Below are 22968 nucleotides of genomic sequence, written 5' to 3' on the forward strand. Positions count from 1 at the left end.
GAGGTGGAGCCAGGGTACCATTCCAGCATGGAGACCTGCCTCAGCTGACAGAGGATCTGGCCTTCTGCAGAGGAGGGCAGCCATTCAGAGACGTGCACAACGGAACTGGCCTTCAGCAACATCTCAGGGTGTCCAGTCAGGTTCTCATCACCTGTGAGACCCTGGCCACAAGAACTAGAGCTGCACATCTTTGTGCCAGGGTTTCATTAACATTTGTGAAGACCTGCTGCTGGATGAGGGCAGCAGTACAGATATGCACAAAGCAGGCCTAAGGTTTGGAGCAGAGGCTGGAACAGTGAAAAGGTGATCTTCATCTTTCTTGAATGAGGTAGATGCTCCACTGCCTGCTCCAAATAAGGGCAATGTCACCACTTACTGGACACATAATTCCCCTCCATTCCTCCCTACCAAGACCTGCCAGTGGATGATTACAAGTGGCTTCCAAAAACCCCTGTGGTGCCAAGCCTACCTACCTATAGTCACTGAGTGAGCCCCTGAAAGATTTCCCAAACTCTGCTTGTGTACCAGAACCACAGGGACAGTGCCAATTACCAAGCTGGAGTCCTACTCTACCAGTTTGGGGTTGGAAACAGAAATCTGTGTTTCACAAACACCCAGATGATTCCAAAGCACTAGAAATCACTAGCTTAAAACTCTATGACCCTTTTACCTGTCCTTTCTAACCCTCCAATTCCCAGAGTGGTTCATAACTGTACAGTGTTGAGGACTCCCAAGGACAGAGTGGCTCTGTAAGGAAAGTGGTTTACATACAGCATCTGACTCTTCCAAAGTCTGAATCTTTAAAATGCTTTTTCAGGCCAGGCATTTTAGTGCATGCCTGTCATCCAGTGCCAGGGCCAAGACAGGAGGATTACAAGTACAAGGCCAATTTGGCTACAGAGACACTGTCTAAAAGAAAACAAAAACAGCTCCGTTGAGAAACAGGTCCCAGTCTGCCTCCTGTGATGAGGTGCAGAACCGCTGAGGATGCAGACAAACTAAAAGGCCAACTAACACCACCTCTTTCCTCCACGTGCAACAGGGTGGTGAGGTCGAGGCTGTACCGGACCCCGCGGCAGCACAGGGGCAAGGAGCCAGGGGCCTTTGACTTTCAGAGAAGAGACAAGCTGGAGGCCCTGGAGAGAGTGCCCTCAGCTTTGGCACCGACGCCCAATCCATTTCGGTGGGAGCCCAGAGAGTGAGCGAAGGGCCACTGGGCAGGGAGGCAGGATGGAGAAGACACTGACCCACAGGGCCCCGTGGGGGCTTTATTTCGACACCACTTTGTTTCAATACAAACAGTGCTGAAAGAAAGTCATGTCCCTCTGGGGAGGGATGAGGGAAGAGTGGTCTGTGTTGTTTGGGAGCCCAACCTGCAATCCACAGGTAGGGTTGGGCCCAGACTGCCAGCACGGCAGGGGGAGATGGCACCAAGGATGACACAGTGCATGGCCCAGCTGCCAGAGTATGGGGCCTGCAGCTGCAAGTCCTCAGCTCTCACTGACAGGTGGGGTGCTGTCCAGGACCCCTAAACCCAGAATGATGCAAAGGATGAAAGCTGAGCTCCAAGGGCTTCTTTCAGAGCCTCAGCTTCCTCAGCCAGTAGCAGGTTCACAGCATCCAGGTAGGACGCACAGATGAGAGCCACCATGGGTGCCAAGCAGGACACAAAAGGATAGAATCTCAAGCACAGAGAGGGTGCTGTGATCCACAATAGTGGTAGATAAGGGCTCTCTGACACCTACACAGAAGTCAACCTCCAAGGGACAGTGGTGACAAAGAAGATTGCTCAGGCCTCCAGGCTGATCCCAAATAAACCCTTTAGGTGCCAAGCAAAAGTTCTAGCCCTTAGTGAATTACCAGGGTCCTTCTCCTAACCCATCCTCCCCTGGAACCCATAAGAAGCCACTGGCAGTAAAAGCAGTGGCAAATCAAGAACTTCTCCCTGAGGGCTGATACAGCACAACTCTTGCTAGGCCTCCTATGTCTCTAGAAGACAAGGAGGCCCAGACCTCCAGACAACAAGGATCCTAGAGCCCACAAAAGACTCGTGCCTTCCCTACCAGAGGAAGAACTAGACCCATAAAGCCATCCTGATGGAACTCCTTCCAGTGCAGGAGGCTAAGTAGTAGCAGCTTTGGGCGGGACTGGAAGAAAGAACACTAGCATGGAGAGGAGAGTGGGGGGGGGGGGGTTTGAGGACAAGGACTCAATGCACAGGCAAAGGACAAGGGCTAATGCTAACCATTCCCCTCGCCAAGATCCTCCAAAGCCATCCAACCCACACACCACACACAGAAAGTCAACAAATCCCCAGATTCACAAGGCAGACATCCCTGGCCTGGGAACCAGGTTCTTGCTGTCACCACAGGCCTGAGCCATGGAGCCTGGATCAGTAGGAACCGTAGCGATCCTGAGTGGGGAGAATAAAAATACACAGTGTCAGTCTCTAATCTGCAGCAGCTCCCCAGTAATCACAACACCTCCCCTGCACACCCCACAGCAGAACAGGGCGAGCAGATGCACAGGGCTGGGAACCCCATGTTGAGAGTATGTGATGGAAGCTGAGGTCTGGGTATTAATGAAAAGGGAAGTCCTTCCAAATCGCACAGAACCTGGGAGAGAAGAGGAAGAGTAGTAGAAGTAACTCTCCCAAGTCACCTTAGGGAGAGGCTCAGCCCAAATACAGTGATGGAAAATTGCCCTGCCAAAAAAAACAAACACTCTCTCTACAGCTGCTAGTGGCTACTCAGCAGTGTCTGGACACAGTAGAAGGCAAACCTCCAAGCATTACTTTTTACATTTCTTCCCAGGCCCAGCAGCCCAGACTCACCTGTAAAGAATTCATCACACCATTGGCCAGCACTGCCATCTTGCCGGCCACAGACTTGACACCCTGCTTAAACTGGGCAATGTCAGCTGTAGGAAGTACATTCCCCAGAGACACAGTACCTGTAAAAGCAAGGGGAGCCGTGATCAGGAGCCCTGCAAGAAGCCCTTCCTAGCTAGAGCCTTCATCTATGCTCAGGAGCCTCACTTGATGCCCTACCTCCTCCATGGGCTCCATCCATGTCCCCAAAGAGGTCTGAAGAGCTGATGGCACTGCTGCCAGAGAGCTGCTGTAACCGAGACCTGGCTTCATACTGCATTGGAGAAAAGGCAAGGTCTAGGGAATCTTTTGGCCAATGATTAAAAGAACTGATTTATGCCAAACCACTCTAATATTAAGGCCCAAGGACAGGCAGGGAAGAAGCTCAGGCTGCTGCTTGCTGCTACCAAGGAGACAACTTCACTAACCTCAGAATCCACCTCTCGACCAAAGAACATGTCAGATGAGATAGCTTTGGCTCCTGCAAACTTCTGACGAGCTTCACTGGACTCAAGACCTGAGCTGTGGCTCTCCACTTCCCTCCGGCTGGTGGTTCTGTGGAGAACCAGTGCAGAACATCTCTGTCCCTTCCCATTATCACCAGGGGAAGCAGAGTTCAGAGACCAAAAAACACCCATTGCTTTCTGGCCATAAACCATGTCTATCCTGTGACTCTGGGATTGAAGATCCTTTCCCCTAGTGAGTGTCCTCCAAAAGAATGGCAAGAGATCCTCTCCATTTTCTTCACCAAAGCCAAGGCACAAAGAGCCTCAGTTCCCTCCATGAGATGGGAATCAGATTTGGAGGCTTAGGCTCCACACTGCCGTGGTTCAGTAAGGTGCAAAAGATCCCATCATCACTGCTGCCATCCTAATCCCACTCAGAATCTGAAGTGACAGTCCATGTGCCTGACTTACATGCAGTCTCCTGCCAGCATTACTCAAGTGCTGTGATCACTCCCTCAGAATCATGCTAATGTGGATAAAAGTGTCATGCCACTCCACTAACAATGCACAGGTTCTAGGCTGGGGGGGTTTATAACCCAGTGAAGTTATTACTGATGTCCTATTTTACAAATGGATTATCTATAGTAACTTGCCAACAAAGCAGTTTCAGGAACAATGGGATAAGTTTTGTTTTGTTTAAATAAGGCCCTAGAGAGATGGCTCAGTGGTTGAGAGCACTGTCTGCTCTTCCAGAGGATTTAGGTTCAATTCCCAGCATCCACATGACTGTTCAAACCTGTCTGTAACTCCAGTTCTAGGGCCTCTGACACTCTCATACAGACATACATAATCAAAACACCAATGAAAATAAAATAAAAATAAATTATTTTTTTTAAAAAAGGGGCCTAGCAGGTGGAAAACATGGCTTTGATCCCTAATACTGCAGTCAATCAAAACATGAAGGCTAGAGGCATTTAGCCCTTGGAAGGGACATCAGAACTGACACAGAAAATCGGGCCCCTTCCACCATAAAGTAGATCCCAAGCTAAAAGAACTCCCAGGCTGGTTGAGCTAAACACAGTCCTGTCTAATGAATTATCACTAGCTATATGTGGTTATTTATATTTGCTTAACTTACATTAAAAAACATTAGAAATTCAGTTTCTCAGTGGCACTCAACTACTGACCATTTCCATCCCTGCACCAAGTTCTACAGACAGCACTGCCCTGCCCACACTACCTTTCTGAAATAGGCCGGATGCTGGAGATGGTTACTTCTGGTTCCTTCTCTTCTACCCTGTCCATACCCCAGGCTGCATCTGAATCCCAGCGGGAACCAAAAGTTTCTCCCAAGGAAAAGGGGTTGTCTTTATACCTAGGAAGACAGCAGAATAGCTCAGAGAAACCTGAGTAGAAATACAACAAGCAAGTCTATGCCCCAGCAACAGCCTTACTTTGGGGGTCCAGAGGCGAAAGTTCCAACATCATCAAACAAGTCAAGCTGTGAACGGGAAGATTTTGCACTCAGCGGGGTTTCCTGCTCAATCACCTGCATCTCAGACAGCACAGAGTGGGAGATGGAGCTGTAGAGAAAGCAAAAGGCTGGTAATGAGCATCAACTCTTCACTGCTCAAGAGCAGCAGCCAGGCTGAGGGTCTGTTTCCCCAGTCTAGCCCCTTGGGCCAGTCCAGGCAAAGAATTGCTGTGAACATGTTTGTAATGACCTGGGAACATACTCAGAAATGTTAACATACTGGCTTTGTTCTCACAAACAGCTTTCCCCTGGACAATGGTTATTGGTTGCCATCTTAACAACATACAACAAATGATGAGTGTTCACTCTCTATTCTTTCCTTTTTGGCTTTTAAAAAAAAAAAAAAAAAAAGACTGACTAGCACACCTATAGTCCCAGCACTTGCGAGGCAGAGGCAGGAGGATCTCTGTGAGTTCAAGACCAGCCTGCTCTACAAGAGCTAGTTCCAGTACAGCTTCCAAAACCACAGAGAAACCCTGTCTTGAAAAACCAAAAGGAAAAAAAAAAAAAAAAAAAAAAAAAAAGACTATGTGACCCAGATGCCCCTCCCTCAACCTTACCAGCTGAATTACAGCCATGAGCCACCATGCCCAGCTCCATCTCCATCCTTACACAAAGCCTTATTGCATCATGGACTGTATCCTTCCTGAGACAGACGTATGCAGCACAAGGCTGAAGATGAAAAACACCCAGATGATCCTCACTGAATCACAGAGTCCTTAATCACTCTCTCTCTTATAAAAGAAAAGGGATGAAGAGGAAGAAAAAGGAGGAAGGACATTTCCTAGTATAGGGTCTGATTCAGGTACCAAGACTTGGATCTGCCAGTGCTCCCTAGAGTGAGCAGGCAGAATAGCCCAATGCCTCACTCCTTTCAAGAGTCATTTCATTCAGACAAACTCACCAAAATACATAGCTTCCAAATTGAAGCGCTCCAAAGAGTGAATATTTTATAATTGGATTTTAAATAGGGTAGATTAAGTTTAAGTAAGAGATTCTGCTATACGGAAGGAGGAAGGAAGGAAGGAAGGAAGGAAGGAAGGAAGGAAGGAAGGAAGGAAGGAAGGAAGGCAGGCAGGCAGGCAGGCAGGCTCTAAGGTTAAGAGTGTTTATTCCTAGAACCGACATGGCAGTTCACAACCATCTCCAACTCTAGTCCCAGGTAATCCAATGCTCTCTGTGTTTATGTGGTGCACATAACATACATGCATGCAAAATACCCATAAACATAATAAAGTAAAAAAGAAAACACATTCAGGTATGGTGACACGTGGTTGTAATCTTAACACTCAAGAGGGTAAGGCAGTAAGAGCAGGAGTTCAAGGTTATCCTTGGCTATGTAGCTACCTTAAGGTCAGCCTGAGCTACATAAGACAGTCCAAAGAAAACAAAAACCAGCCTGTTTTAGGCCAGCTAGGACTACATAGTGAGACCTTGTCTTAAACTAACAACAAAACAGAAATGAAAAAACAGGGCTCACTCCCTAGGATACAGTAGGAGAGAACTGACTCCAACAAGTTATCTTCTGATCCCCACACCTGTGTGCAACAGTACATGCGGGTCCCATATATATGTACAAAGAAGTTAATAAGTGCAATTTTAAAATATTTTGTCAATGCTGGTAAGATTGCTCAGGGTAAAAGCATCTGCTACCAAGTCTGATGGCCCTGGAGTCCACATAGTGAAGTAGAAGACTGACTCACACAAGTTGTCCCCTGACCTCCACCACGCACACTGCAGCATATACAGACCTACACACACAGAAAAAAGAAAATATAATTTCTCAAAAAAAAAAAAAAAACCTTACATACTAATTTTTTAAAAACACCACCATCAAAGTGATATGGTGGCACAGGGGAAGTAGAGGCAGGAGGATCAGGGCTTCAAGTGCCTTCTCAGCTACATAACAAACTGGAAGCCAGCTCAGGACACATGAAACAAACAAGGAATAAACAAATAAATAAAAGCCATATACTCTTATATTCATACATGAACATGTACTCACACATGCATGTACTTCACTAATCAGTGGCGAGTAAGCTAACAGCACACAGACTGAGGGAATAAGGTAAAGCCAACTAAGTACATGTTCTGAGAAACTAAGGTAAGATAATCAGACCTCTCCTTTCAGAGAAAGAGAGCCTAGTGGTAAAAAAATACTAAATTTAGCAGGATGGTGGCTCAGTCTTTAATCCCAGCATTCAGGAGGCAGAGGCATGTACATCACTATGAGATCTAAGCCTCCCTGGTATACCAGGTGAGTTCCAGGACAGCCAGCACTACATAGAGAAATCTTGTGCCAAAACAAACAAAAAAACTACAATTGAATTTAGAATGAAAAAGGCAATACATCTGTCAGCTGACGGGTTTGCAAGCTACTTAGTATCTCAATCTCCTCATCTGTACAGAAGTACCAAGACCTCCTACCTACCACTATTATGTCTAAAAATTTCTCATGACAATAAACCCATGCCTCCCAACAAGAGAAGCCAAGGCATGGTCTAGTCAGTGGCACCAGAATATACTCTTTACTATTATTATTATTATTTTCTTCTTTCTCTTTTGAAACAGTCTCCCTGAGTCCAATCTGACTTTGAATTCCTATGTAGCCAAGGATCATCCTACACTCCTGATCCTACTGCTTCCATCTGAGTTCTAGGATTGCTGGTGAATGCCACCATGCCTGGAAATACATTTTTTAGCCCCAACTAGCCTTAAACTTGCTGTAGAGCCAAGAATGGCCTTAAACCTCTACTTCCTGCCCTAAGTGTTAGGGATTAAAGATTTACATAAACATACCAGTTTTATATAGTACTGGGGATGGAACCCAGAGCTTTATACATGCCAGACAAGCATTAATTGAGTCACATCCCCAGCCTCCAGATATTCTAATTTTTAAAAGATAAAAATCTAGGGCTGGAGAGATGGCTCAGAGGTTAAGAGCACTGACTGCTGTTTCAGAGGTGCTGATTTCCATTCCCAGGAACCACATGATGGCTCATAACCATCTGTAATGAGGTCTGGTGCCCTTTTTTTGGCCTGCAAGCATACACAATAAATAAATAAATAAATCTTAAAGAAAAGGCAAAAATCTAACTGGGCGGTGGTGACTCATGCCTTAAATCCTAGTACTCGGAAGGCAGAGGCAGGTGGATCTCTGAGTTTGAAGCCAGCCTAAACTACAGAGCGAGTTCTAGGACAGGCAAGGCCACAGAGAAACCCAGTCTGGAAGAACCAATAAATAAACAAATAAATAAAAATCTTTTAGTATCTTTAATTCCAGGAATTGGGAGGTAGAGGGAAAGGGATTTCTGTGAGTTTGAGGCCAGCCAGGACTACACAGTAAGACCATCCCAAGACAATAAAAAATAAACACTATTACTGAAACCCCTGAATATTAACTCAAAATACTTCAGAGAGCTAATTTGCTTTTTTTTTTTTTCTAAAGCAAAGTATATGAACACACACCCAGTAGTTCTGAAACAAAGGGTGGTGGTGCACACCTTTAATCCCAGCACTCGGGAGTCAGAGACAGGCAGACCCCCAAGAGTCTGAGGCCAGCCTGGTCTACAGAGTGAGTTCCAGGACAACCAGCACTACACAGAGAAACCATGTCTGGAAAAACAAAACAAAACAAAAAAAAAAAAAAAAAAAAGAACTTCCCCAACCCAGAGGCATTTGAAATGTGTGGGGTCATTTGAGTTATTAGAGTATCTGGTATGACAAATGGTATTTAGTGGGCCAGGACTAAGGAAGCAAAAAGCCCCAAAGTTCTCAGAAGGTCCTGGAAAAAAAAAAAAAAAAAACTGTCCAGCCATGAGCAGCCTATCAGGAAGTGCTATCTTAGCAGGAGCACCTGCTCCTACTCACACAAACAACTAACATGTATACCGGAGAGCCAACCACTGTGCTAGGTACCTTAAGATAACAAGGGAGAGGTAGGGCCTGTCCTGGCTCCCAGGGACACAATGGCATTTCTCAGACATACCAGGGCCCAAACTCACCTTCGGGACACCAGGCCCATGCCCAGCCTTTCAGCCTGCTCTCGTTTCTTTCCTTCAAGGTTCTGTAATTTTTTCTCTTCCTTCTTTCGATCAATCTGAAGCTCCTGGTAGGCCAGACGCATGGAGGCAACCCTGGAGGGAATGAACAGTCAGAGGCTGCCATCCATGCCACTTGCCACCAACCCCCACACAAGCCAAGGGTACCACAGCAATCACGCACATGGACTCTTCTGCCTGTTTCTTGGCATCAGCTGCTTGCTGCTCCCGGAGCTTCTCTGCCACCTGGGCCTGCCGCTCAATCTCAGTAAAGCTCTGGTTACTCACCTTCTGAGCTCCCAGGCCTTTCTTGGCACCCAGCTGAGGAGAAAACCATGTGATGTGGGATTTTACCAGCCAGTCTCCTCTGCTCCCTCCCCAGTATGGTCGCTGTAGTCACACCCACAGTGAAGGGGGTTTTCTTTCTTAGAGTTCAATGACTGTGGTAGAGCTGGTTAGAAGGAGCTTCACACAACCCCCACACAGGTCTCAGGAATGAGGACAGCAGTTAATGCTGACTGGGGCCTGCTATATGCCAAGCACTCTAAGTACTAGATGTGCTTCTTCTTGCTTACTGACCAGCAGTCCCCTTAAGATGACTCTATCTTTAAATCCCTTTAATAAACAAGGTTCAGACGAATCAGTATCTTTGCTAGTCTGTAGCCAGCCAGTACATGGGAAGAACTGAAGGAGTCTAACACCAGCTCTCAACCACCCTATAATACTTCCTCTCCCCACCTACCCCTTTCTTAGCTGCTGTTGGCTTCTTCTTGCCAATAATGGAGCTTTTCAGTTCTGTGTGAGGAAGAGGATGGGCATGAGCTAGGACAAAGGAAGGTCAGAGAACATGCCTCAGTCCACACCATGCCACTTCACGGCAAGAACATCTAAAAAGAATTGCTTCAGATGGCACAGTAAAACTGCTACCACCAGTTCCAACCAAAGACAGACAAGGTTAGGGGAGCCTGCTGATGTCCCAAAAGTAGCAGTAAGAGCCTAGATCTGAAGCACCAAAGAGTACTCAAACCAAAGTGGAAACTGTTAAGTAGGGAGCTGCTGAATAGTCTCAGCTCCTAGAGCTGGAAGCGAGCTGCAAGCAGGGGACAGGCTTCCAAACCACTGGTTACCTCTGGCAGAAGAGGCCCCTTTAGCTGACATGGACTCTGGAGAAGAAACAGACTTGTGACTAACAAGGGCCCAACCCAGAAGCTTCATAAAGTTCCCAAACCCAGAGGTTTTAAAGCTATGCCAAGCCTTCTCACAGACTCAGCTGGACAGTCAGTCACTCCACTGGCTTCTTGCCCCAACCCCCAAGAGTCAACAGAACAAACCAAGGTCAGCAGAGGGATTGTTTACCCTAACCAAGTCTGAAGGCCACTCAAGAGTAGGAAAGGGCTGAACTTTGAAAGGACAGTATTGCCTCTAGCCATGAGCAGTTCAAAGCACCTCATGAAACGGACAAAACCTAACACCAGGGATAGGTGTCCCATCCCATTCCAGCCTCCCATACTTTGGCTAGATCCACCCCCACACTCAAAATGATAGCCAATCAGGTTTGTCAGGTCAAAGACCCTAAAGTCATCAGAACTTTAACTCCCAAGAGGGGTCAGTTGCTCAGTCTCCTAGGCTCAGTTCACATGACTAGGCAGTAGAGATTTAGAACACATACTTAATGCTCACTAGCTCCCAGCTTCCCCATCCTGGCCAGCTGTCATACCCAGAGAAGCTTGGGGTGAGGTTCCAAGGAGATCAGTGTTAGGGCCATGTTCAGGTTCTGTGAATACAAAGAGAGGAGTTACATTAAGGAGGTGCTAAGAATCACTGGCTTTCCTCCACTTGCCACCAAAAGACATATGCCCACACCTCCCCCCCAGTGAATCCCATTTCACCCACAACCCCTGTGTCCTTGGCCAAGTGTCCTAAACACTTGGTTGCGATCTGGGCTAAACTCACGTGCCAGGACACTGCTCTCTGAAGGTAGGGCTAGTTGTTGGGTCCCTGAAGGCTCAGTGTCTGCTATATCCCAGACAGGGGCCTAAAAAGGAAGCCAGATCCCAGAAGCCTTAGTGAGCCCTCCTAAGAAGCTACACCTACCTGTAGGTAGAAGGCATAGCTTCCAGCTATGAGAACACTGAAGATTAGCAATTATAGTCACCAGTACTCAAGGAAAAAAAATGCAGGAAAATAGCATCTTCAACTTACAGCCAAGCCATCCCTTTAATTGATAAAACATTAACAACTCTTACATAATAACCATAACCAGGCACAAATCCAAGGGATATAACAGGTTCAGTTAGTCACAGCAGGCCCTATGAAACAGCTGTGTCTCCATTTTAGAACCTGAGGTTTTGCTGGGTGAAGTGACCTGAGACTCTGACTTCAATGCCCATTGCCAACAGGAGACGGAATCCTCATCGTCTTTCCAAAGCCTCCTCATTTTTGGAAAATCTGCATGTTTTAGGGTTCCTGAGACCTCTTAAGCTTTCAAACTACTCTCTACCACCAGGATCCATTTCTAAAGAGGATTCCATTGCACTTCCAGAATTAGGAGGCCGTAATTAGCAATTCTGAACCACAGACATTATCTGAAATATACCTAAGCAAAGAATTTATGTCACCATCACAAAAGGTGTAGCCTTGGCAAGTAAAGCATTTATTAAAGAAAATAACCCTTGGAACTCACCTGAGTATGTTCTGTAAAGAAATCAGAGTCTTTCTTCTCTGGAGAGTGACTAGGAACATTGCTCATATTGTCTATCCAAAGCTGGAAGGAAGGAGACACTGTGAAACTTGGAGCTGTTAACACCTCCTACCCATCACACCTAAGCCAGGAACAAGCACTTACATCAGTGCCATGCCTAGCCAGAGCTGCATTCCCTAACTGCCGGATCTTCTCTCGGTACATCTGGGCAGCTCGGCTATTATACTTTGTGTTAGCATCATTGGCCACACATCCATGTTGGCGGAAAAAAGCAGTCTAGAGAGTGAGAGAGAGAGAGAAAAAAAAAAAGAATGTAGCATGTATGCACAAGTATTCTTAACAAAGAAAAAGGTACTCACATTACAGGTAACACCTTCCTAAACAGTTGGGTTCTTTTTTTGTTTTTGTTTTTTGAGACAAGGTTTTTCTGTTGCTTTGGAGGCTGTCCTGGAACTAGCTCTAGTAGACCTGGCTGGTCTCGAACTCACAAAGATCCACCTGTCTCCCTCTACCTCTGCCTCCCGAGTGCTGGGACTAAAGGCATGCGCCACTACTGCCAGGCTTTGAGTTATTACTTATACAGGATACACACTACCAACACCAACAAGTTTTCATAGAAATAAAGGTCTTCCAAAATTCCTTAAAACAAAACAAAACCCCTTTAATTTTCATTATTATGTGTGCACCACAGCATTTGTGTAGAGGTCAGAGAACAACTCTATGGAGTTGGTTTTCTCCTTGTACCTTTACATGAGTTTCCTCAACTGAACACAGATTTCCAGGCTCACTCAGTAAACACCTTCACTCATATAATTCATATCACCCTCCCCTCCTCCAAAAAACATCATGCCACCTCTCCAGCTCTGAAACAAGGAAATGAAGTTAGGACACTGAAGAAAGTATGCAATCCCACTCTAGCTACCTTTCCTTCAGGAGCCCACAAAACCTTAGTGACCAGGCTCCATTCTACTGGACTTTTCCCAAGAGGAACTGTCCAGGTCAGTTTGTATTTAAGCCTCTTTGAAAGAAGCTGTGTATATAGTCTGGCAGTGGTGGCGCACATCTTTACGCCCAGCACTGTGGAGGCAGAAGCAGGTGGATCTCTGTGAGTTCCAGGCCAGCAAGGTCTACAGATTGAGCTCCAGGGATACTACACAAAGAAACCCTGTGTCAAACAAAACAAAACAATAATAATAGTAATAAGAGAGAGAAAAGCTGTGTATGGTGACGTTACAGAGCTGACAAGTCTCTGAACAGAGAACACACTCACTCCTAGGAAATCATAGAAAAGTACCCAGGCAAAAGAATAGGGGTTAAAGATTAAAAAAAAAAAAAAAAAAAAAAAAAAAAAAGCTTTACCGCATTGGCATTCCCGCCGACCTGCATACACCTCAGCTGCAACCAGTTCCAGTTCGAATCCAACTCTGTGGACCTGAGCACAAGGACTGTGTGTCACCTACCATCAACACCAAAACAAGCTTCCCTGTCAAGCCTACACCTGTCATTTGGCCTCAGGCTTCTGTGGGTGTCCAGGAAACTATCAGTCACTGTCTCATTGCCTCCTCTCTTCCCTGTATTTGAAATCTTTGCTCTTCACCTAATCCAACAAGTACCAATTATTTCTGAGGCGATTCAAAAGGAGGTCGACTTCTCAGGAATGCAGGCACCCTTTTCTAAGGGCGGTCAGAATCGCCTTGGAGACCTACTGAAACAATCTATCTGCAATAACAAGGGCAATGCAGCGAACTTTTCCCCTAAACTGATGCTGAGTCTCAAGTTAACCGTGAGAAGAGGGGGTGTTTGATATAGACATTATGGCTACAAGCCCACAGAGGCGGTTCGCCCCCGCAAAAGGCGAACAGAACTCCTGCCAGCAATTATCCAAACACCGAATTCAGAAAGGTTCAAGTGGAGGCGTCCTTTCCCCCTTGCTGACCACACAGCACTCTCACACAGAACCTACCTGATAAAGCTGAGATGGACACCCAGGGAGCGATGAACTCCGGAGCAATCAATACACAAAAATACACCATACGTGATGCTGGCCCAACTTGGACTCTTGGCGCCACAATCGAAACATGCCTAAGCAGAAAAGTAGAAAAGGCGACAAGTGAATGGTTAGGGCCCAGAGTCGAGGCCCAGCGCTTTGAAACCACAAGAAACCTTCCCACCTCCGTCCCCGCCCTCCCTCGCACCCCAGAGGACAAAAGACATCTCCTCCGCCGGCGCCAGGACCCGTGCCCCTCCCGCTCAAGCACCTTATTGGTGGGAATTGCACGAAGCCTCTTAAAAAGAGTCTGGATTTCGGTCTTGCTCGGCTGCGCCGCCATTTTCTCTCCTTCCCAGACACAACCGCGACCGACAGGTCCCGTCGCGGGCCAATCCGCGCCGGAGAAGGCGGGCAAACCGCGCCGGCCACGGCAGTGCTCTGACCCGCCCACGAGAGGAGTGATTCGACCAGATCTGGACCAGTGAGCGTCGGGGAGGACTGAAACGTGACGTCAGCAGCCAGGAGCTCCACAATGGGCCTGAGAGGGAACGTCGCAACTCGCCTGGCCAATCCTCAGCCAGAGCGGGCGACGGCTCGTGGGATGGCCCAAACTTCTTCGGGAGTTCCTGGTGGACGCCAGGATCTGCATACTGCAGGGCTCCTGGCTGCCCGTCATGGCCACAGCCTCTGATGAGTTGCCGATGGATGAGTAATGATTAACAATCATCCGAGTCCCATCGGGAAGACTCCAGCCCAGCTCACAATCCAGCAACCGGCCTGGAGCAGAGGCCCGCACGCAACATACCTGATCTCAAGCTCCTTCCAGTCCAGATTACAGTCCTGAAATTTCAGGACAGATGCCAGGAGGCAACTTCCTTCCCAATCCCAGCTCCGTAACACATGCTGGGCCCACAAACCTCCCTCATGACTTCCATCAGCTTCAAGAATGGGGTATCAAAAGATGCTCACAACACTTGATGGAGTTTTTATTCTTGATCAAGTTTAATACACACTACAAGTCACAAAAGAGGGTGCTGCTAGCCCCAAACTACATTCTCACCAACCTCACCCCAGGAACTCCCAAACAGTTTAGGAACTGGATCCCCTACTCCTGGGGTGATCCAAATGCGGGAGGGGTGGGGAGGTTCAGGGACCTCTATCACTCCAACCTCCCTTTACCGGCCCTAAGACATCTTCCCTCCTCAAGAAACAGAGGGACAGCAGCAGCACATGGTTCAGGGCCCTCAGGTCCAGCAGTCCAGGAAGGATTGAGCTTTGGCCCAGGACAGAAAGAAGATGCAATAGGGCTGTCAGGGCACTCAGGCACCCACACATTCTACATAATTGGCAGGGTACAGACCGATTCGGCCACTCTGCAACTGGCCCTGGCACCAGCCCTGTTCATCCTCCTCACTCATCTTCAGCAGCTCTTCCCCTGAAGGAAGATAGATTGGTCACTGCCAGAGGCACTGACTTTACTGATCTCAAAACTAGGTCAAGGACTGAGGGGGATGGGATAGCATAAGGGCCTACAACTGGAGGAAACCCAGTTCAGACCAGGACAGGACACAGCCAGCAAGCTACCCAACCCTAGACCCCAGGGGATCGACCGCCAGGCCCCAATTGGCTGGACCCTGAATAACCCTTGAGAAGGAAGCCTTTAGCATTCCTTTTCTACACCCCGCTCTAGCAAGTAGGACAGGGGCTGAAATGGAAAGGAACATGAAAGCCCCCCCCCCCCCCGCACACACACACATACACATATATACACACACACATACCTGCTCGGAAGCTCAGCTCATCAGATTCCTGGCCAGCATAGTCATAAAGCGCCCGCACCCTCACCCCAATGGCAGTCTTCTGGGGACTCTCCTCATCTGACCAGTCCTCATCCTGCCCACTGCTAGAGAGGGAGACACAAGGGGACAACTCAGGGGACAGGACTGATTATACAGAGCTCAAGCCAAAGGCTTTGCCACTAGGAGAAAAGTTAAAGACGCAGAAGGGGGAGGGGGGGAGCTAAAGGAATAGTCACACTTGTGCCACCCACAACTGCAAATGCAGGTATGATTCTGTGCACAGGGCTGTTATACAGCCAAAACATAAGGGAACATGAGGACCACATGGCAAATCTAAACCTCTGTGAGATGGTTGTATTAACTCCAAGATAGCCCTCAGGTACTGATGTGAAGGGAGAGAAGAAAGAGAGGGGACCAAGCAAGGGACAGGGCTGTTTGTTTTGGCCAGGAATTCTCACCCCGGAGATGCTGGGCATGCTGGGGACTGGGGTGGGGGTGCAGTGCCATCTCTTGTAGGTACAATGCTGGTCAGAGTAACCTCATCAGGGCTCCGGCCACCCTTCTCCTTCCGGCTGATTGCTCTCTGCGTGTCTAAGGACCACTCCTGTGGAAAGAGTTTCTTGAGTCAGGCTGGACTGTATCCATGGTGGCAACAGGGCCATCTGGACCATCTTCACTTACTTATCCCAAACCCACCATTTTCTTGGGGCCTACACTGAGCTCAACACACCTCCAAGTCCCATATAACCTGTAACACCTGCCTCAAATTGTGGCCAGTTCATGGCCATGCCAGGCCCATGTGTGCTACGCCACCAGCGCAGGTCTTCCTCATCACTAGCAGCCTCAATGCCCTGCTGCAGGTCTCGATGGAGTTCATGGAACCTATGAGGCATACAATCAAACAGGGAAGGCCTAAGCCCCTAGAATTCCATTCAGCCCAGCCAGAACCCAAAGAAGGTCAAGGGAACCCTCCATCGAGTGTGAAGGCCATACTTGTCACTGCTGGAGAGGTCAAGGTGTTGATGTAAGGTGAGCAACATATCCTTGAAGAAGAGAAGCCTCTGGCGCTCGGCAGCCTGGCAGCTCTCAAAGGCCTGTTCCATGTCCTCCATGTAACGTGGGGTATAGCGATTTAGCTCTGCCAGGCTCTGCTCATATTGGGTTTTCATCTGGGTGAGGGAGAAGAGAGGCAATGAGGACAGACTGGCAATGAGCACAGCCACAGGCTAAACTTGGAGCTAGCCACCGGGAGGCAGTTGGGCCTGAAACTCATTTCCTACTTTCAGGGACTGACAGAAGCAGCCTAACAAGAGAAGTGACATTCAAGTAGAACACCTATAACAATCTCAAGATAGGGTCAACCTACATAATAAGGTGAGGAAAATCAAAGCAAGGCTTCTTGGAGGAGGTGTTACAGACATCATACCTCTTGGAAGGGATAGGATGCTAGAGGGAAGGGCACTCAGGGCAGGGGACAGAGTATGCAATATCAGAATTGATCCCAGGTAATTAAGGCTTCAACTGCCTGAAACCCCGCCATTACTCCCCTGAGTGAAAAAAAAAAAAAAAAAAAAAAAAACATGTCATTTCTCTCTTGGGTAAAAACATCACCTTTGTTCAGGTCTCTCTGTGCATATGTGTGGGGTGTGTGTGTGTGTGTGTGTGTGTGTGTGTGTAGGAGGCCAAATGTCAACATAGTGTGCCTTCCTCAGCCCCTCACAGCCATGAGACAAGCTGGCCATTGAAGTCCAGGATGCACCTGTCACATCCATTACCAATACACACACCCCTTCTATCATAGCTCCTTTATCTACTCTAGCTGCCTTCCCCAGTGTTTTACCTGTACAACAAGCACTTTACCAACTAAGCTATATCCCCAGGCCCAAGTTCCTCCTTTATGTTTGTTTGTTGAGACAGGGTCTCACTATAGTAGCACTAGTTGGCCTGAAACTACATGTAAAGTATGAGTCTCTATGTAGACCAGGCTGGCCTCAAACTTAAAGAAATTCACCAGTCTCTGCTTCTTGAGGCCTGGTATTAAAGTGTGCACCTGACACCCAATCCAAGTTCCTGTTTTAAATAACCATGTTAAAAAAGAGTGGCATCTGGGATTGGAGCAGGGAGAGCCCAGGGTCTGGAAAGGCATCCAGGAAGCTTTGCCACGAGGCTGTACCTTCTCTGCCTCTTTGGTGCATCGTCCCACCCGCTCCTGCAATTTTCGAAGCTGTTCCTGGGACATGGAGCTGTCTGCCTTTGCGTGGCTCTCCCGGGTCTGAGCTGTCTTCTCATCCTTGCGTGCTGTGTGGTAACTCTTTTTGGAAGCCTCAACCTAACACACATAAGAACAGCTCTGGATCTTAGACGCCACGCCCTGATCCCATGCAGACCAGAAGGCGTCTGCCTCCAATAACCACTGCTCCCAGCCTCACCTCCTTCAGCCTCTTTAGCCAGGGCTTCTGGGCCTTACGGAAACCATCTTCCGCAGCCCGGCTTTCCCGAAAACCACCCAGCACTGGCCGGTGGAAAGCCCCTCGCTGCCAGGTCCGTACACGCTCGCTGTCTGGACCGTGCAACTTCTCCCTCACCTCCAAATGCAGCTCACTCAGCCGCTCAGCCGCAGTGAAGAAGGCATGCCAGGCCTTCTCCAGAGTGCCATACTGTGGGCCTGCAGAGGGATGGGCTTGGGCCAGGCGGGGTACTATCTTAAATATAACCACCCCCTCCCTCTTCCTGCGTCTGCTCTAGGTGCCAGACAGAGGCATGGTAGGAGTTGGGGGTACAAAGCTAACACAGCAGCAATGTTAGGTGCTGCATTAGGAATGCCTACTTTTGCCCTGACATAAGGGATCTCATGAATCCTTGCCTTCACTACTATCATGGGGACAGTGTCATTGGCCAACGTGGAAAAGACAAAACAAAATAACCAAACAAAAGACTAAAGCCTAGAGAAGTCAGAGTAACTTGTCCAAAGCATCAAATCTATGAAAACAGCCAAGAGTAAACCCAAGTCTGCCACACAAACTGTGTGCCTGGGATCTTTCTACCCAGTCAGAAGCTCCCACTCCACATTTAGCTCTTTCTAGCTGTGTGGCTTCAGCCAAGTCCCTTCTCTGATCTTCAGTTCTAGAAAACAGGTGGAGGAGTAAGAATATAGATCCCTCTTGTCATGCATGCTTGAGGTCTTACATTCCTAACACCCACAAAACCTCAAGAAGCAGAAGTAATCTTGAGGGTCCCACCCTTACAACCTGTGCTGTGTGCTAGGCCAGCATACTGGCTCACCCTTCTCAACAGCACCCCTCCACTTGCGGGCCCAGTCAGCCAGCTGCTGGGCATAGGCCTTCTCGATTCGGGCACGTTCTTGGAAGCAGCTGACCAGGTCCCCACACAGCCTGTGCCCATCTTCAACTCGCTGCACTGTCCGTCTATAGTTGCCAGCCTGGGGCACATAGGAGAGTTAGCTTCATCAGGGAGGACTCTCTCCAGTTGGCCTGATAGGCTCCTCCACTGGATAGGTGGCTGAGCCGGGGGTGGGGGTGGGGTGGGGGGTGTACAGTTTACTGTCACTCCAAACCCAGTCCCCAACTGCTTACCTCCCAGAAACTGCCCCCTAAGACCTCCCCTCCAGCGTCCTCTTCTGGAGCCATGGTGTCCCTGCAGCACGGAATGGTGGCAGATGTGGTGCTGTGGAAGGCGAGGAAGTAAGCAGAAAAGAGAGACCAATTTGGGAACCGGGAAAAGGCCTTCTAATAGCCCGGAGCATTGTCCCACTGCCATTCCCACCACCCAAGGAACCATCAGAGCAAGGACTGTGCAACAAAGGGCTAGAAGTCCCCAGGAGGAGGCAGGATAGGGGCAAAGATAGCAGCTCCTACGTTCCCCTGCTTCCTCTGGGGTTACCCTTCTCAGCCCACTCTCTACATACCTGGGGTCTCCAGATCACTTCAAGGACCCGTGTCCAAGTCTCCAGGCTGCCACTATGACTCTGCCTTAAAGTTAACAAGAGCACAGGAAGGGGTAAGGGTTGGGAGCCTCCAATGTCCAGGGCGGTGCCCAGCTCCCCCAATATAGCAACTGCTGTCAGAAGTGCCAGATTCCAGGCTGAGAATGCCAGGCAGGTCACACGATCCAGCAGGGGATTAGGTGACAGACAGGGGTGAATGGTGGGCAGAAAGCCCCACACTCCTACTGTAGATGGGAAGAGGACTCCTGCCCCTTGAATGACAAGGCAACCCCATGAACAAAGCAGTCCAACTGAGTAAGTACCCAACTCATAACCCCAGCAACTATCTGTGCTGAGCAGAGTGGAAAGAGAGCCAGGAGGCCTGGGCCCTATCATGACCAGGAAGTTTTTGGATGACTGTGTTATACTGTCCTAAGGGAGCCTCAGCTTGCTCTGAGGTGGAAATTCCCCCACCTGGTCAGCGTCCGTGCTATAGCTGATTAAACTAGGCAATGAACCAGAAACACTTGAAAGATCCACCAATCAAAAGGAGATACTTACCTGCCCCCTACCACCACCACACAACATCCAGGAAAGTCGCAAAGGGTCCTAATACAACAAACAATTCCATTCTGCCCTCAAAAAGCCCAGGGTGGGGCTTCATGAACACCCAGCAGGCCACACAGCCAGTTAGAAGAACTGGGGAGAAGGGCAAGGTGAATTTTTACCCCAAAGTCTCTCTCTCTCCCCCTCAGGGACTCGCTGACACAGTGACATGCAGCCTCTTGACTCTAGGCAAGGTCTCCGTTCTCCCCAGTACCAATGGACTCTTAGTCCATAGAAGGAAATTGCTTTCTTCTCTGAGATAGCCTAAGGCCTAAGGGATAGTGGGTCAAGAAGACAAGGAGTATGAGATTGCAACAACCACAGCTGGACTCATCACAGTGCTCTCTCTAAACTGGTAAACCTCTACTCACTCTCAAAACTCATGGGGACATCATCATTCCTTCATCCTCAGGGCTCCCCTAACCCCTGTGATCCTGGTCTCCCCCATACATTCCATAGGTCATGACTGGACCTGTCCCTGTCCGCAGCCATGGATGGACTTCTGCAGTTTCAGTTTGTCTTACCCCAGGCATTGGAATCAGTAACAAGGGACTGGAGGCATAGCTCAGAAGTAGAACATGCTTGAGGCCAGAGGTTCCATCCCCAGCACCAAAAAGGAAAAAAGGGAATGATGTTCCATCTGAAGACCAGAAAACCTGCAGGCTACAGCATGGAAAAGCCTGGCCTAAGCTGACTTCCTTCCTTTGCTGGCAGGAGGAGGACAGGCCTCTCTCTGGAGACTCCATTAGCATACAGGCAGTGAAGATCCCAGGACACAGAGCAACCCCCTCCCCACACACACTAGCTCTTCACCTTGTTTCCTCTTGTCCAGAATGGCTTGCCAGCCAGATGGGGAGAGAAAGTGCAGTAACCATAAATCATTAGGCCTTTGGAGCTGTCCCAGTGAACCATCCAGGGCCTGGGACCCCTGCCTACTCCAGCCACCCTACTCCCGGATCCCAGGAGAGCTGCCCCTCACCCATTCCCTCTGCCTAGCCCCAGAACAGAGCAGGCTGTGTGTGTAGGGCTGGCACAGCTCCTTCAGGCCTCACAGAGCAAACACTAGTTGGAGCCCCAGGCACAGCCAGGCCCAGTACCCCAGCTTCATCTAGCTATGAGGGTGGACCTGGCACCTTGGTCCCTGTTGAGGATTGGCACCTTGTGCCTCCTGCCATTTTAGCAGAGACTCAAATCTGAGTAAACACACTCTACTACAGCAAGAGCTCAGAGAGCAAGAACAGGTATTTAAAAATATTTCCAGTCCAGGACCTCTCCACCTATCCAGTTAGAGAAGGCTTCTGGGACATCGGCTGGGTCTTTTCTCAGCACCTAGTGCTGAGCTGGGAGTGCTGGGCTTCAGGATAGCACTCGCCTTCTCCACCTGAGCATCAAAGGCTTAGGCCTCGCTAGTCTCCTACACATAAGCTAGCCCCCACCCTTTTCCAGGAGCTGGGGACATGGGCCTGGGAGAAAGCAAAGCCACCCTGCCCTGCCCAGTCCTGTGTCCTGAGTCACACAGGCTTCGCCCAAGGGCTTCGCCAGCAGCCTCTCCCAGTCAGTCCAGTAGACCTAGGATTGAAGACGCAGAAGGGGGTAGTTGCTGATCCAAAGAGGGGCACATAGAATCAAGAGACTGGCACAGCCTTTTGGAGGGTTGGGGGAGGGGGTGGCGCAGAGAAAAAGGGAGGAGGTAGGGCCAGGGAGGGGCATAACAAAGGGGCATTTTTGGAAACCCGACCTACCGGCTGAGGTGCCTGCTCGCTAATGACGCACTCCTAACCTCGAGCCTCCACACCAAATCTCAGAACCCAGGGGCTGCCAGCCTTGGGCCTCCACCCTTACATACAGCGCCACTCGACAAACCACCTCCCGATCCCAGAAGGCACGGTGTTGAACAATTCCGAGCTGGTGGAGCCAGCCACACAGACAGGCATAGCCAGGCCTAGACATGGAGGCTCTAGGACTTCTTGGACAAACTTGTTGAACTTGGTCTCGGTGGGGAAGTAGGACCAGCTGGTTACTGCGGAGGGGAAGGGGCGCTGCCTGCCAGGGTTAGCCAGGCGGTGGACTACAGATGGTGGCTGAAACGGGGAGGGTGGGGGGGCTGAGAATTCGGGCTTTCTACAGAGGCCCCTTCTAGGGCTTCAGGACGGGAGCGAGGAGAGAAGTTTGGGACCCTCTAGGAGCCCCAAAAGATGGTTTGCTCCTCCAGCCTGGATGCCCTATTACCCTCGGCTGGCGCGAAAAATCGCCTCATTGGCGTAGGAGATGAGATGGCCTTGCGCTCAGTGGCAGCCAATGGCCGGGGTCTCCTGAGCGGGAGTCCAACTTCAGGAGCCGGAGGACCAAAGAGCGAGCTAGAGCCACCCGGCACTGCCGCCACGTCCCTCAGCGTTCCCTCCTAGGCACTCACCGCGTCCTCTCAGGGCCCCTCGGTGGGTGGGGGGATCCGGCCACGCTCGGTCCAGAGTCTTACCACTCCCGGGTTCGGGCCACCGCCTCCTGGAGCGAGCCAGGCCCTCCCCCGGGAAGCCCGGCCCCCCGGGCCCGCCCTCTCCGTTCTGCCGCCGCCCTAACCCCACCGATAGCATCCCCGCTGCGGGGACTGCAGGCATCCCAGCGCCGGGTGGCTCTTGGGGGGCGGGACATAGGCTCTGCTCCTGGGTGCAAAACGGGAGCCAACAGTCTAAGGTGGCGCTGCAAGGCTAGCAGAGACCTAGATTTCAGCTTTGCGGCTCTGACCTTAGTAGAGCCTGGGAGGCGGGTGGGAGTGAGCGGGAACCTGCACCCACAACATTGGGGTGGGATGCGGGGACAATGCTGCGTTATATTCTTTTCTAAGAGCACCTTTCTTAGAAGTTAGCTCTGGGGAGGCTCACAACCACCCCCTCCTTATAAAAATTAGGATTCTGAAGTCAGAAAAAGAGGCTTAGAGATACCTTCAGCGGTTTGCCCATGATCTGGCAGAAGCGAGACTGTAAAGCCATGCCTACCTAGCACAACTCTGCTTGCAGCTCTAGCACGCATTCTGAGACCTGGG

The 22968-nt window shown here is 49.5% G+C and overlaps 3 protein-coding genes across 3 annotated transcripts in view; 1 reads left to right on the forward strand and 2 right to left on the reverse strand.

The window, feature by feature from the left end:
• Positions 1 to 1314, forward strand: part of Cstpp1 (centriolar satellite-associated tubulin polyglutamylase complex regulator 1) — a 162458-nt gene extending 161144 nt beyond the window's left edge. The window contains exon 9 of the mRNA XM_051184207.1: positions 1043 to 1314. Coding sequence (XP_051040164.1) covers positions 1043 to 1202 — 160 coding nt within the window. The 3' untranslated portion in view covers positions 1203 to 1314. The remainder of the gene's footprint in view (positions 1 to 1042) is intronic.
• Arfgap2 (ADP ribosylation factor GTPase activating protein 2) lies at positions 1244 to 14016 on the reverse strand. Its single transcript, XM_051184205.1, has 16 exons — positions 13849 to 14016; positions 13554 to 13672; positions 12950 to 13022; positions 11735 to 11866; positions 11573 to 11653; positions 10843 to 10924; positions 10607 to 10663; positions 9632 to 9684; positions 9074 to 9210; positions 8854 to 8985; positions 4770 to 4898; positions 4556 to 4690; positions 3298 to 3424; positions 3050 to 3143; positions 2834 to 2952; positions 1244 to 2413 (listed from the first exon to the last, which is right to left on the reverse strand). Exons 1-16 carry the CDS (start codon positions 13918 to 13920, stop codon positions 2393 to 2395), a joined length of 1563 nt encoding a protein of 520 aa, XP_051040162.1. The 5' UTR covers positions 13921 to 14016; the 3' UTR covers positions 1244 to 2392.
• Positions 14017 to 14558: 542 nt separating this feature from the next.
• Pacsin3 (protein kinase C and casein kinase substrate in neurons 3) lies at positions 14559 to 22522 on the reverse strand. The gene is made up of 11 exons (XM_051184208.1): positions 22342 to 22522; positions 19305 to 19368; positions 18973 to 19063; positions 18662 to 18818; positions 17809 to 18044; positions 17553 to 17708; positions 16373 to 16548; positions 16141 to 16261; positions 15838 to 15983; positions 15362 to 15483; positions 14559 to 15015 (listed from the first exon to the last, which is right to left on the reverse strand). The coding sequence occupies exons 3-11, from the start codon at positions 19024 to 19026 to the stop codon at positions 14900 to 14902; spliced, it is 1284 nt and encodes a 427-aa protein (XP_051040165.1). The 5' UTR covers positions 19027 to 19063; positions 19305 to 19368; positions 22342 to 22522; the 3' UTR covers positions 14559 to 14899.
• Between the last annotated feature and the right edge of the window lie 446 nt (positions 22523 to 22968).

Source organism: Phodopus roborovskii, unplaced genomic scaffold (genome assembly GCF_943737965.1).
Source record: "Phodopus roborovskii unplaced genomic scaffold, PHOROB, whole genome shotgun sequence".
NCBI lineage: Eukaryota > Metazoa > Chordata > Mammalia > Rodentia > Cricetidae > Phodopus > Phodopus roborovskii.

Coding starts and splice junctions, on each gene's coding strand:
- Arfgap2 (XM_051184205.1), bottom strand. CDS start 13,920: ATGGCGGCGCAGCCGAGCAAGACCGAAATCCAGACTCTTTTTAAGAGG. Junction 9,211..9,631: donor CAACAGCAGCTAAGAAAGGG/GTAGGTGGGGAG, acceptor TTTTCTCCTCAG/CTGGGTGCCAAGAAAGGCCT. Junction 8,986..9,073: donor AAACAGGCAGAAGAGTCCAT/GTGCGTGATTGC, acceptor CATTCCCTCCAG/GGTTGCCTCCATGCGTCTGG.
- Pacsin3 (XM_051184208.1), bottom strand. CDS start 19,026: ATGGCTCCAGAAGAGGACGCTGGAGGGGAGGTCTTAGGGGGCAGTTTC. Junction 18,045..18,661: donor GAGGGGTGCTGTTGAGAAGG/GTGAGCCAGTAT, acceptor ATCCCTCTGCAG/GCCCACAGTATGGCACTCTG. Junction 15,016..15,361: donor TGAGCTGAGCTTCCGAGCAG/GTATGTGTGTGT, acceptor ATCTTCCTTCAG/GGGAAGAGCTGCTGAAGATG.